We start from the raw sequence: 15,418 nt of genomic DNA on the forward strand, positions 1-15,418 counted from the left end.
CTTTAATGCACACAGTGCATTGTGGGGGGGTGAAAGAACAGATGCAAATGGTTTAATTATAGAGGAATTTATAGAGGATAAGGGATTGGTGTGTATGAATGATGGGAGAGGTACTAGATATAATAGTGCTCAAAATAAGGAGAGTGCAATAGATTTAACACTGGCTTCAATGGGAATTGCAGGTATCACAAATTGGGAAGTGTTAAGGGAGTCTACAGTGGGGAGTGATCATTACCCTATAAGTATTATGCTTGGAGTAGAAGTAAATCAAGAAGAGGACATTAAGATACCGAGATGGAAGTTGGTTAAAGCTGACTGGGAGAACTTTCAGCAAATTAGTTGGGTCAAGGTTGAACCGTTACTTAGAGAGGAAATATTAGATGTGGATGAGTTTAATGAGAAGTTGGTGTCAGCCATTATAGAGTCAGTACAGGAAACAATACCGATGAGTAAAGGGTGTAAAGATAGGAAGAATGTACCTTGGTGGGATAAAGAGTGTTGGCAAGCAGTTAAGCATAGGAATAGTTCATTTAGACAGTTGAAAAAACATCATTCTCTGGAATCATTAATTCAATATAAAAGGGCACAAGCAGTAGTTAGGAAAACGATAAAAACAGCTAAACGGACATACTGGAGGAAATATTGTAATACGATAGGAAGGGAGACTAAGCTGTCTGATATATGGGGAATGATCCGAAGAATGAGTGGAATTAAAAGGAATTATGTAATACCAGTGTTGACAGGTAGCAATAAATCAGCAGTCAGTAATAAAGATAAGGCAGAACTTCTGGCAGAAACACTAGTGAAAGTTCACAGTTCAGGAAATTTAACAGTAAATGCTAGACACCGTAGGGATACAATTCTTGCTCAGAATATAGATGTTAATGTAAAGAAGAGTGCAACAAGGGATAGTTTAGATTTACCTTTTACATTGCTTGAATTAAAAAGGGCTGTAAATGTGAGGAGGCAATCATCACCAGGGAAGGATGGTATTTGCTATAGTATGTTCAGTGTTTCCTCCAGGAATTTTTACCATGGTGGCGGGTAGTGCTGAGTCCAATTACTTTTGGTCCCTTGAAAAAGAGGGAGCTCCATATTAAAGAGCTGTAATTCCTAAACCCTTCCTTCAATTTGGATGTGAATACCCTTACCCAAAAGCTGAGAGTCTGCACTTTAAGCCCAGTTTCATTACATAACCGTAATTTGAAGATGTTTTGGTAAACAGCTAAAATAACCAACATTCTGTCTGTGTCCAAATATATATGGACCTCACCTAACTGTAACGCGCGCTCAAAACAACGACGTAATTTCAGCCAAAACTCGAGGATGGCCCAAAAAAATAAAATGTTTTCCTGTACTTCTCTCTTATTGTCTGTGTCTGCATGTTTTTCCAGCATGTAATTCCGTTGTCAATAAAAAAATCGTCTCCCCTTCTTTTCATTATCATTATGGAGGCTTTATGGTTGTTGTAACTATTATTATTTTAATGATACAAAAAAATCTTGAATCAGAATCTGAATTTATTTTACAGTACACAATAATACAAATCTTTGGCTGTGGTTCTTCAACATTAGCTTTGCAGCAAGGTACATAATCACAACAATACCATCATCACAATAATCACAAGTAAATAAGTAAATTAAGTAATGATAAGGAATAAAGTGATAAGTGATGGTAGTCGCACTACAGCAGAATTAAAGTGCAATCAATAGTGTAACATGCTGTGCAAAGTTCAACAAGATGAAAATGAAAGTGTTCAGGTATTTCTCAAGTAGTCAGGTAGTGTGCAATTCCTGTGTCCTAATGTTTTCAACATTAGCATTGCAGCAAGGTACATAATCACAATAATTGTACATGAGTAAAGTAAGTAATGCAGTTTTCTGGTAGAGGTGGATTTTTCTTAGGTGGAAAAACAGGGGAGGGTCATGCTTTTTTGGGAGGGGGGGGGCCTTAGTGGCAAAGTGTGCAGCCTGGCTGAGAGCACTTTATTTTTCTTTTCTTTTCGAAGAAGAGCTCTAAGGCTCTGTCATAAGGGAACTCGGTTATTGGCGGCCCGTTGATGCTCAGTATCATGCAGGCGGCCAGATGGTCCCCCTGCAGTCTGTTTCTCAGGTCAGTCTTCACCTGCAAATAGAAACAATGACAAAAATAAGATAAGTGGTATGTGGGAAGGTGAGAGAAATCAAACAATATCAGATTTAGATTACTTAGTAAATTACCCTATTCATTGTGGAAAAGTCCCTCTCACAGTTCACACTGGAGATGGGAACTGTGAGGGCAATGGCAGCCAGCTGACTCAGACATGGGTAGAGCTGTCCCCATTCATCGTGCTGGGATGACAGTTTACCCATCATAGTGAGCTGGTCCATGTTCTGAAACACATAACACAGTGAGACAACATTATTCTGGGGTCCTCAATTATCTTTCTGCAGAACTATTAATTTTGACTTTCAGATTTTACCTTGAATGCTCCAATCAGCACATGCTGCTTATAAGAAGGCCATTCTTGCAGTACCGGTACATTTCCTCCAGACTGCTGCAGGAATTTTGCAGACAGGGAGGTAAGATGTGCAATGTTGACGGCATCATCCTCCTTGGCTGCTTGGGGTCCCAGAACATGAAATGCCCCCATGATGTCCAGGTTCTGGAACCTTCTGTCCAGGCTATCCTGGAGGCCATCCAGATAGGGCTCCATTACCTAAACATGGCACAAATTACAGACTAGTTTGAGTGCTGGGAGTCTTTTACAGAAATGCCCTGTATAGAGGATAAACATACAATACTAGTGGAAGACTGCAAGTTTGGATAGCTTTGGAGTTTGGATAGCTTTAGTGGTTTTGCAATGAAAACTGAATGTCATGTTGTTTCCTCCAAAACACAACTGGGATGGCTACCTTAGTGCCTATCTGGTATTTTGTTTAATTTCCTCAGACTTATTATAGTACTTACTAGATTAACACTTATAGTACTAGACTAGATCAACATGTAACATCCAAAACAAATGTACCTGCGTCCTGAACCGGGACCAGAGCGCCTCCCTAGTCTGCTCCAGCTGGCCTCTGCGTCTCCTCTCCCTCTCCTCCTCATGGGTGATATTAAACGCCCCTAATCCTGCAGGGTTATCAAGCTCATTATTGAGCTGGGCCAAGAATGAGCCAGGGGGCTGTGCATCTCCTGCATCTCTGATGGTCCTCAGACACGCCATCGTCACTGGGACCTCATAAAGGTAGTCACACAAGGGCCAGGCTTAATTTTTTTCCAGTAAGGCTATGATTAGTTCTATTGAGTTCTAGAGCAACATGTTAAAAGTGATTTGCCTTTAGGAAATACCTGCTCTTTGATGGCCAAGAAGTTGACATTTTCTTTCTGGAACATCTTGGACAGCCGAGCCAGATGTGGCAGAACATCCGCCTGCAGATAGACCGCTGCAACGAAGCGGTAGGTGCAGCAGAACCCATACAGGCCCTTGGCTATTGGGCACTTATGGTACTCTGTCTCATCAGCCAAGGCACCCAGGACTGCACTGAGGTTCCGCTGCAAAGTCATTACTGCCAGGTGCTGGGACAGCCAGCGTGTGTCCTTCACTTGCTGAAACATATTTCCGTCATGAGAGAAGACATTCAGAACACAGGAAGTGCATCTGAAGTACACAATCATGGCCAACATTACTGTTAAAAGTTAAAAGTATTTTATTATGTTTTTCTGTGATCTCACCTTCATTTTTAAGTCAGTGAGGCCCAAGGTCTGTGCTGCAGCTTTCATAACGGCCGTTCTGTTGGCGCTGTTATGAAAGTATAGATGGAGCTGCTGCAAGTGGTCCCTGAAGGTAGCCATGTAGGGGACCGCAGATGAGGCATCCCTACATGCCAGGGCGAGGCGATGGGCAGCACACGCCACTGGCAGCATCCAGGGGAAGTCGTCCTGCAGCTGCTTGGCCACACCATTCACCCGCCCTGTTACAGGAAAATAAATATAATCGAATCAAGACATGCAGATACCATTTCATGGTCTGAGCAACTAAAACATGCAGTAAAAATAAAAACCCATTTACAGTAATTCCACTTGCTCATGTTGTGTCTCATACCGGTCATTACAGCAGCTCCATCTGTTCCCAATCCAAATAACCTTTCGGTTGGAACCTTGTTTTTGTGCAGCACATCCTTTATGGCAGCCACTATAGTAGCTGCCTTTCCGTCAGGCACTGACACCAGATCGAGGAACTGGCTGTGGAGCTGGCCTTCATTGTCCATATATCTGAAAAGCACAAAAAGACATCCTCAACAATACAATATATGTATTACTCAGACACAATCAGTGTACTTTGATTTGAATAGTACCTGATGTGTATATCCAGCTGCTTCTGCACAGAGACGTCTGTGCTCTCATCCACCTCCAGCCCAATAGCCAAGGACGAGTGGATGTTTTGGAGGATTGGCTCCATGACCACTTTAGCCAAAATCTCCAACATTTCATCTATGATGACATGGGACCGGTAGGTGGTCTGTTTCCCTATCTAAAAATACATTTGATTATAGTTGGAATATTACATTTTGAAGATAATTTGCGAACAAGAACAAGAACAACGAACAAGAACAAGAACAACATAGCAAGCATGATCATTGTTTACCTTCAGCTTTTTGAAGTAGTCACACCCCAGCAACTCGGCAAGTTCAAGGAGAGCAGGATAATTGGTGTGGTGTGCCTGCTCTCGCTTGGTGAGGTAATAGAGGCATTTAAACCCCCCAATGATGGCCTCATGCTCTAAATTGATGACTGGGTTGAATGCAGTCACAACTGAAGAACCTATACAAAGCAGGTACAAATGGTTATTGCAACAAAAGCTGGTTATACCTGATAGTCCTTTATCAATTAAAATAGCTTCCTATATCTAAAGAAGAAAGTTTACCGTGTGCCACTGAAGCATGACACTTCACACTTTGTTTGTGGTGGTCTGTCCTCGCATGCCTGTCCAATTGATCAAGCCTATATTGTTGGCTGCCTGTCTCTATAAATGGCCGATTGGCTCCTGCTGGTCCTCCCTTTGGGGTCTGTTTATGTAGCCGACATAAGCGGCAAAACATTCCTGTAAGGACAGAGTAAATTGGCATTATTGGTCATATTGCACTGAAATATTCTGAAGTGCATGATATGGTGTAAATAGTATACTCACCACGGTCACTGTTGTACAGCCATGGGAACTTCCTGTTCTCTGCCCATTTAGGGTCCCAGCCTGAGAGTCTGTGTTTTCCTTTGTCTCCCTGCTTCTCTGCTGCTCCACTCTTCTCTGCTGCTCCACTCTTCTCTCCTCCACCCTTCTCTCCTGCTACTCTTTTCTCTGCTGCTCCACTCTTCTCTCCTGCTCCAGGCTTTTTTAAAAGGCAATTTTAGCAGATTCAAAACACGAAATTCTGTGCTCACTACCTTTTCCAGTTGAACATAAACTAAACTTTTTTTAAAAACATTTTAAATGCTGCTATTGTTTGCGAAGTTACAAGATCGTTAAGGGCTCTGCACACAGCGTGCGATTTCTGTTGCGCGTCGCCGTCAACGTTCCATTTTGAAGTTTGAATGGAAGTCTATGAGAACATACAACAGAAATTGCATCGCACGCTGTGTGCAGAGCCCTTTAGCCCGCAGCGCAGAGCGCACAATGTATACGAGTTGACTCGCTGGAACGAGACAGGCCGCAAGACCACCACACACGTGCCATATCATACCGTCTCATCATAATTATTACATCGTATTTATCATCATATTTTTCACTATGTGTGGTTACCTGACCGTCTTCCTCATCTTCTGGTACTTTTCGTTTGAAATACTTTAACAAACTCATCTGAAAATGGAACCAGGAATTTATGAACACATAGCTAGCTAACATTGCTAGCTAACATTTCTGGCAATTACTTTAAGTAGTTCTAAGGTAGCGGAAACATAATTGTTTCACAAAATAGCCTGATTTAGTTGACCATGAACATCAGACTACATTACGAATGTTCTTTTAAAATACTTGTATACTGAGCACTGGTATAAGAACACGAACCATAGAATGCAATAACCCACCGTCGTGCTGATGCAGTGTTGCTAATCAATCTGTAATGGATTGTAACACCTGAAGTAGTTTGTAGACTAGACGCAGCCTACCTAGATGTATTCGACCAATCACAAAACAGTTTTGCAAGCGCGTCGCTTCGCGCTTGTGGGTGTGTCTAGCGCTGTGAAGGTCTGAAAAGCGGCCTAAATTTTTTTTTTTTTTGGGGTTGAGAAATCTGCATGGTGGCGGAGGAAATTCCATCGTGGCGGACCGCCACGATGAAATGCATGTAGAGGAAACACTGTATGTTAGCTCATATGAAGGATCATGCATTATATTTAGTATTAAAGTTGTTTAATAAAGTGTGGGAATCAGGTAAAATTCCAAACAAATGGAAACACTCAATCATTGTACCTATTTTAAAACCAGGTAAAGACCCATCAGATCCATCAAGCTACAGACCAATAGCACTTACATCACAGTTAGGGAAAACTATGGAGCGAATGATCACAGAAAGGCTAACATACTATTTAGAAAGTAAAGAGTTGTTCTCTCCTTTTCAAAGTGGGTTCCGTAGAGGAAGAAATACTATGGATTCCATTTTACGTCTTGAGTCAGAAATTAGGAAAGCTCAAACTAACAAAGAAATGGTGTTAGCTGTCTTTTTCGATTTTGAGAAAGCTTATGATATGTTGTGGAAGGAAGGATTGCTAATCAAATTAAGTAAACTGGGGGTAGATGGTAGGTTATATAACTGGGTGTTAGATTTTCTTTTTGGCAGGACAATACAGATAAGGGTAGGGACAGAACATTCAAAGGAATACAGGGTTGAGAATGGGACTCCACAGGGGAGTGTTTGTAGTCCAGTATTATTCAATGTCATGATTAATGACATCTTTGAACAAATAGAAAAAGGAATAGGGAAGTCTTTGTATGCAGATGACGGGACCTTGTGGATAAGGGGGCGGAATCTGAGATACATAGAGAAGAAAATGCAGATTGCAATTGAGAAGGTGGAACAATGGGCAAATGAGTGGGGGTTCAAATTATCTATACCTAAAACACAGGTAATAGTTTTTTCTAAACGACCGAGAGAAGTGTCATTGAAATTATATGGGCATACTTTAGAACAGGTTCATGTAATTAGATTCCTTGGTGTTTTATTTGATGAAAAGTTGACCTGGAAACAGCACACGGATAAAGTAAAAGATAAATGTAAAAAGGTCAATAACCTGTTAAGATGCCTGTCAGGGAGAGATTGGGGAGCAAGCAGAGCAGCATTGTTTAATGTGTATCAGGCTTTGATGAGGGCTTCTCTAGATTATGGATGTTTAGGATACATGTCAGCAGCAGTAAGCCATCTTAAAAATATGTATGTGCAACAAACACAAGGACTTAGAATATGTAGTGGAGCTTTTAAAACATCCCCAGTAGCAGCAATACAAGTTGAAGTTGGGGAACAGCCACGGTGGATACACAGAATTAAACTATTGTTAGCTTACTGGGTTAATCTCCAAGGTCAGAATAGTTCACATCCAACTAGGTCTATTGTACAAGATTGTTGGGAGCATAATAAGACTCATTATATGAGTTTTGGATGGATAGGGAATACAATAGCAAAAAGGTACGATTTAGATAAATTACGGTATAGTCCAGTAATCCCGCACTCAATTATTCCACCCTGGTTATATGTGAATCCATTAGTAGATTTAGATATACAACAAGAACTACGAAAGAAGTCCAAACATGCACATCCTGGGAATGTGGTACAAAACTATATTGATCAGCACTATACAGGCAAGTTCTTAATTTTTACAGATGGCTCAAAAGACCCAGAGACAGGACGTACAGGAGCTGCAGTATTCTTCCCACAGTATAAAACAGGAATTAAAAAAAGAACCACTCATCATTTATCAGTGTACACAGTGGAGCTCCTAGCAATATTGACAGCATTAGAATGGTTGGTAGAGAATAGGGTTAGTAATGCACTCATTGCCTCTGACAGTTGGGCAGCACTGTCAAGTATCAGATCGTTGAAATCATGCAGACAGGATATTGTTTTCAAGATCCATCATTTAATTTATGTAATATATAGTATGGATATCACTGTTTGCTTTGTTTGGGTTCCTGCTCATGTAGGGGTAGAAGGAAATGAAGATGCGGATATATTAGCTAAGCAGTCACTTAAATCAGAATCAATGGAAATGGATATTCCACTTAGTAAAGCTGAGGTAAAATCAATCATTAAAAAACACATGCAGGAACTATGGCAAGAAAACTGGAACAGAAATGAAACAGGAAGGCATTTGTTTAACATTCAAAAGAAAGTCGGAATAGGAAGTAGGATGGGCAGGAACCGGAAAGAAGAGACAGTGATATCCCGGCTCAGGATAGGTCATACTGGGTTGAATGACACACTTTACAGAATAGGAAAACACCCAAACGGCATTTGTGCACACTGCAATAACCCGGAATCTGTTCAGCATGTGCTGCTGGAATGTGGAAAATATGAAGAACAGAGAAAGCTCCTGAAAGCAGCAATTCAGAAAGTTAAGTTAAGGTTTACTGTAGGGAACTTACTTGGAAACACAGATAAAGTAAATAACCAGGTAATTAAATATCTGAAAGAAACAGGATTGATAGGTAGGATTTAACCCTACCCCTCCCCACCATTTTGTTTATTTCTTTCATTTACAATTTTCCCCCTACCCCTCCCCACCATTTTGTTTATTTATTTCATTTACAATGTTCCCCCTGTCAAGCTAACGTTCCACACAGTCCGGTAGGGGGTGGTAATGCGCCACACAGTCCAGTAGGTGGCGGTAATGCACCTTAAGCTGGTTGCCAACCGCCAATCAAATAAAAAGAAGAAGAAGAAGATTATACCTCACCGCTGGTCTTAGGATAGACGTCAGCTATTCCCGCGAGACCAGGGAACGGGATGTGGAACGGGATGTGGAACTAAGATGGCGGATCCATAAACACACACAGTGCTGAGACTGAAGACAACACGAGTCATTTATTAAGTTTATAACTGTGCTAGAGGGCAAACATTACAACATGTTCACTTATTACACAAAGACTGGGAAAGCGACACTAGCTTGAACAACAACGGAGGCGCCGACCTGACGGTAGGAAAAACAGTTTAGTGATTTTGTTGAATTTCGGGACATTTGGATTTCAGGAAATCTCTCCTCATCTCTCTCTCTCTCTTCGCCGGTGCCTTTAATCCCATAAACGTATCTATCTATCTATCTATCTATATCTATATAAAACGTATTTAATCCCGTTTCCTAATCGAAAATGCAACATCATCAGCGACGACTACACGACCGATCAGGACAGTCTGTTAACTGACAAAGCAAACCACGTTTTTTCTCTCAAAGACTCACCCCGGGGACAGACAAAAGACATGGTAACCATATCTTCATGTTAGCTGGTTTATGACGGTTACAACAGAGGGCGCCATTGTTTTTAAAGATGCTAGCCAGAAATTAGCATATTAGCCAACATGTACACAAGACAACAGGCCAGTGGGTTAAACTAAAACAATAACATACTTTCATCCTTTGATTCCAAGTCCCAGAGAACAATCAACACATTGAGACTACAAGTCTGACGCGGAGGTCGACGCTCTGGCCAACGGGGACAACTTCGAGACGGTCACCTGGCTCTCCGACCGGGAGATAGTGGAGGCTCCCACACCGGGGTGGCGGGCGAGGCAGTACAGAGTCAAGGCTGTACAACCGACACATATACTACAAGAAGGTAAACATCTGGACTATTGTGGTGCACCACTGTGTTGGTTAGTACATTAGTACTAAGCAATCTAGGAGGACCATTAGCTGTATCGTGAGTCTCTGTGAGGCGCCCTAATGCATGGAGAGAGTTGAGATAACGGGATATGGATATGGTCAATAGGAATGCAATTACCGTACCCAGCCTTCAGGATGTGGCGGCTGCGCCCCTTGCTACTACAGTAAATCTAGTTTCATTGCAATAGGCTTTCACATGAGGCAAGTACTTGGCCAAAGGGGAATTTATACTGCAGGGAAGACTTGGCAGAGTACCAATACTCTCTCTGTCTACTCTCTCTCTCTCTCTCTCTCTCTCTCTCTCTCTCTCTCTCTCTCTCTCTCTCTCTCTCTCTCTCTCTCTCTCTCTCTCTCTCTCTCTCTCCTCTCCACTCTCTCTCTCTCTCTCTCTCCCTCTCCACTCTCTCTCTCTCTCTCTCCCTCTCCACTCTCTCTCTCTTTCTCCCTCCCTCTCTCTCTCTCTCTCCCTCTTCCTCTCCCTTCCTCTCCCTCTCTCCTACATGGCCCCGAGGCCATTCACGCCAAACTAGTCTATTGAAAAACATTTGAGTATTCTAGTTTTCCCTTTCCCCACTATGTTACATTACATTTTTAGACACTTTTAGCAGACGCCTTTAATCCCCTCTGTCCAAGTATATGACACATGGTGTTGTGGCCAGAACGTTTGACCACCGAGCTAGCGACAGAGAGTTCACACAGGTTAGGAAAGGGCCTTTCAGTTTCACCATAGGGCATAGATCAACCTCACACATCATGAAGATATTTAATGACTAGGCCCTACGCCTCATCTTTAATATTGTTATATTGGGTGTAACTCAACCGTGTTATGGGCTCAGACACTTACTGTAAGTCTCCGTCCTCCATTGTCAACGTATATGGTTCTGTGTCTTCTTGTTTGGTTTGCGTCTCGAGGCAGTTAGAAAGCGTTTTTTAAATATGTAAAAAAAAAAAAAAAAAAAATGCTCGATTTCAGCACTGTCCAATCAAATCAAAGTTGATTTGTCATATACAACGGGCTACGGATGTATTCTGTGTAGCTATATGGGTCAATGACGTGATGTGCATATTTTTGTGTCTTGTATATTATTTCCATTTAATTTTAATAGATTTAATAGATTAATCAATTCAAGTGACATATGATTTTATTCTATACAACATGGTTAGTTTGAATGTATTGTCAGTACATACTAATAATATGGATTACTTTGTGTTTTAGCATCTCAAACCCCCAAAATGTCAGGTGGTCATGTAACGACTGTGGGTTATTGCATTTACTGCTGTTCTCTGGTTCATGTTCTTATACCAGTGCTCAGTATAGAGTATTTTAGATGAACATTCGTAATATAGTCTCTGATGTTCATGGACATCTAAATCAGACTATTTTGTGAAACAAATAATGTTCCCGCTAATGGGTTAACCAAGCAGCCTCGGACCTAACGCTAGCTTCAAACTATTCATAGCAATATGCGCGGGGCAAAAATAATCTATTGCCTCTAAAATCACCACGAACAGAACGGCGGAGGTACGGGTAAGCAGGGATCATGTCCAGGGCTGCCAAGTTTCACCAAAAGTTTGGAGTGAGATTTTTTGGCGGTGGAGCGACCCAAAACTGTGCACGTTTTGGCGGCAGCGGCCCCTCTCTCCCACCCAATTATTTGTGCTAGTTTCCTGCAATTTTACATGTTGTTCATAATAAACCAGCACAAGAAATGAAAATAATTAACATTTTATAAAACAAGACAAAAATTCAGACAATATATCATATTTATGAAATCTTAATGAACAAATACAGTAGACTACAGACTCTAAAAGAAAAATGGGCCCCATCAACAGGACTCAGCCCCTTGGTCAGCAGCAGAAAGACCCGTGGTCATCATCTTATATACAGTGCTTTGCTCATAGATGGCTATCATGTTATACAGTACATACCAGGGTTTTTCCTGGGTCAGGATGAGGCCTTGGTGGTAAATTGCAATTACTATTTATTATGACTATTGTAGGAGCCAGATATGGTCCTGTGATACGTGTTGTAATTCACTGTGTGGGCATGGGGTGGCGCTGTCACAATACCTGAGGCAGGTATATCAGGTAGCACATTTGTTGTTGTTGTCGTCAGGTGTTGACCCCGGAAGGGCAAATAGGTTTGACCGCAAGGGCGCTAAGTTTGTTATTGTTATTGTTTGTACCAGTGATTAAGCCATTGATGGCACATAGTAACACAATAAATGTTTATTATGCAGCAAACCAACGACTACGGATCTTATATAACCAACAGCAACACATCAAACTAGGACGCACTCTTGCCGGGGACAGACAGACACACACAGGAGTGTTTTGGATCAGGGATTAGGGTTGTCGGTTCCCTTACATAGACTGGAGCTGATGTCCGATCTGGTGCAGGGTGAGGTTATAGTTGGTGTAAGTAAGTAAGTAAAATGTATTTATTAGGGATGCACGATATTATCAGCACCGATATTTATCGGCCCGATATTGGGGAATTAATGTTTATCCGTATTTATCGGTTTTATAAAATTTTAGCCGATATTTAACCGATAATATGAAGCCGGAAACATTTCTGCTTCCGGTTTCCGGTTTCCGCGCTCTGCTTCCGGTTTCCGCGCTCAGGCACGCAGTTTGTATAGACGAGACGCGAGCGAAACATGCCTTCCCCGGTCTGGACATTCTTCACAGTTTCTGAGGCAGATATTGCGTTTGCAATTTGCAATACATGTTCAACAAAAGTTCGGAGAGGAGGGCAAAGGTCTACGAGTTACAACACAACGAATCTAATAAGTCACCTGAAGAATCACCATTGCAAGCACGCTGTATGGAAGGAATATCAAGCACTCGTAGTAGCAGAACACGGTAGCCCAGCCGCGAACAAAAAATCCGCGGTGCCTATTGAACACGCATTTGAAAACTGCATTGCAAAGGTTCTATGAGGTAAGAATTGTATTCAGTTTGTATATTAGGGAACACCAATGGAAAACGTGTCTATTATTTAGGTGAGAATGTGAATGTAGGCTATACAAGACAAGTTGTTTACAAGGAAAACATGCACTTTTTGTTTTTCCATGTCAGTGCAATTTATTTTGAATTCCTATGCAAAACGTTTGATGGGCTTTATCACAACCTACCTCATCCTCATGCACTAAAAGTAGCATAGCCCAGCCCTTTTCAGTTGCTTTATTAAGCATACTAGTGTAGCCTACTATGTGCCTTGTATCATTCTGTTTATCTGCAGACTAAGCAGCCATTTGGCACTAGTTTCTGTACAAGTTCTATACAACTTTTGGTTCTTTAAAAGTCTTTATTTTTGTATTGACTGATGCACAAGGTGCACTTTATTTTTGACACTTTTTTTTATCTAATTACTCTTAGGTGAGCCTTTTTTGTTTTCATAAAAGGAGGCCAGATCTTAGCTAAAAAAAGCATTGTGCACTGTATAACAGATTCTGTTTGTTAGAGGAAATAATAAATGAACATTTGAAGACTCAGAAGTGTTCTCTTTGTTGTGTTAACAATAGTGATGTAAGTTAGATTTGGTGAGATCACTATGGAATATTAAATCATCAATCTTTGCTCACTACATAGCCTTTCTTACCTTCAGGTGTGCATGAACTACAGGTTATCAACTGTGAAATGATATCTGAATGGTCTTTATTGTCATTGATATAGTACAGGTACCAAACAACGAAATTTGGGAGGGGGAGCTCCCCTGGTGCTAGGAAAGAAAAAATAAAATAATAATAATATCGGTATCGGTTATCGGCCACGAGAAGCAGGTAAATATCGGTATCGGTATCGGTTGGAAAAAATGCATATCGTGCATCCCTAGTATTTATACAGCACCTTTCCCAGACCAAGGGTCACAAAGTGCTTTACATAATAAAGAAGAAACGCAATAAAGCATAATAAAAGAGCGAAAGTCATAGCAGGTTAAAACAGGCAAACAAGTGAAAATAAGAACAAGTAACAAACAAGTGTACAATAACATCAACAGGACACAGACAGACAGGCCCTAGGGGCTATCCAGAAGCCTGTCTATACAAGACAGTCTTTAGCGTTTTTTTAAAGACCTCGACCGAGCCAGCTGATCTAAGATCCAAGGGCAGAGCATTCCAATTCTGTAAATCTGAATAAACAATAAAATATAAAAAAATGGTAATACCATAATGGTATATTTACAGTACATGGACAGTGGATTGAAGCATTGGAACAAACCCTCACTCATTGGAAATGTCTGTTTTTTGTAGTTGGACATACGATTTTCTTACAGGTGAGAGAGTAAGTAAAGACAGTATCTGACTGCATTGCCCACAGCAACCCAATATTCAATTAGAATGATGTTATGATTTGATATGAATTCAATGTATACCTCTTATTAAATTATAAATACTCTGTTTGTTATATTTGCCTTTTGGTTGACAGCAAAAGAGGGAGAGAGGAGGATAGAGAGGGAGAGAATGAGAGAGCAGGATGGTGTCGGCACACCAGAGAGAGAGCAAGAACCAGGTGAGAAAGTGGACATGTAGTCAAGACCACATAAGTAGCCTTGAGAACCGATGGTTCTCGAGCCTAACGGCCCTTAGGGGGCAGGAGCCTATCTCCTGTTTCTGTAGCGTGAGGCAGCTTGATGTACAAGTACAGTCTATGCCACCCCCCCCAAGGCAGCAAACACTGCTGTAGATGCATACTGTATGCATAAGTGAGTGTGGTGGTGCTTATGGGGTGTCGCTACGGGACAGGTGTCGCTCTGACTGGGAGGGCAAAATCACAGTATACCCACTAGAAAAAATTAGACTATACCACTGAAGACACATATAAACGAACTAACAGGCAACAAAGGAGAAAGACACATTAATAATGATAATGACAACAATGCACACATTCACACACACAATACACACTCAACATATGCTTATACACACACACACACACACACACACACACACACGATAAATGGCTTGTGTTGACTTCAGTCTCAGCACTGTGTGGGTTTATTGATCCACCTGTTAGACTAATTATTATTGTGTACGGCAGCACTTTTTGGGGAAAAAAGGAGTTGTAACATCTGACGCATCTGATATACTATAAATCATAATATTATACCTCACCGCTTGCCATTCAGGCCCTGAACACAGCAAAGACATAGGTTCTAGGCCCTGGACAATCTAGAAAACTTGATGGCAGCTACTAGATTGTAAACATAAGTGCAATATTGAAATACAACTGTGAACATTTCAAACCTGCAAACTGCGACACTTTAAATGAATGTGCAACAATACTATGTGCAATATGACAACCCTTGTGTACATAAGGTTCAGATATAGGAAAAGTTAGGATATTTATAGCATAGCATAGAGTACAGCACAGTGTTTTATTGTATAGTATCAGTGTTTCCTCCAGGATTTTTCACATTAGTGGCGGAGCGCAAAAAAATTCTGCGTGCACGCGCATAAAACGCGCACTGGTGCTCAAAACAAAGACGTAATTTCACCAAAAACTAGAGGGTGGCAACAATTATAATGTCTTAAATAGCGGTTAAGTCATTAAAGCCGAGCAGGTGATT

At 41.2% G+C, this 15,418-nt stretch overlaps 1 protein-coding gene across 1 annotated transcript; it reads right to left on the minus strand.

Annotated features, from left to right (window-relative positions):
• Positions 1 to 1,950: 1,950 nt before the first annotated feature.
• Positions 1,951 to 10,362, minus strand: LOC308175603 (zinc finger protein 862-like; the record flags this gene model as incomplete). Its single annotated transcript, XM_080551239.1, has 12 exons — positions 1,951 to 2,124; positions 2,220 to 2,372; positions 2,516 to 2,698; positions 3,008 to 3,217; positions 3,331 to 3,588; positions 3,715 to 3,953; positions 4,085 to 4,254; positions 4,338 to 4,513; positions 4,628 to 4,803; positions 8,923 to 8,992; positions 9,699 to 9,769; positions 10,347 to 10,362. The coding sequence occupies 12 exons, from the start codon at positions 10,360 to 10,362 to the stop codon at positions 1,951 to 1,953; spliced, it is 1,896 nt and encodes a 631-aa protein (XP_080407365.1).
• Between the last annotated feature and the right edge of the window lie 5,056 nt (positions 10,363 to 15,418).

This window comes from Nansenia antarctica (assembly GCF_963989245.1).
Source record: "Nansenia antarctica genome assembly, contig: SCAFFOLD_25, whole genome shotgun sequence".
NCBI classification, from domain to species: Eukaryota; Metazoa; Chordata; class Actinopteri; order Argentiniformes; family Microstomatidae; genus Nansenia; species Nansenia antarctica.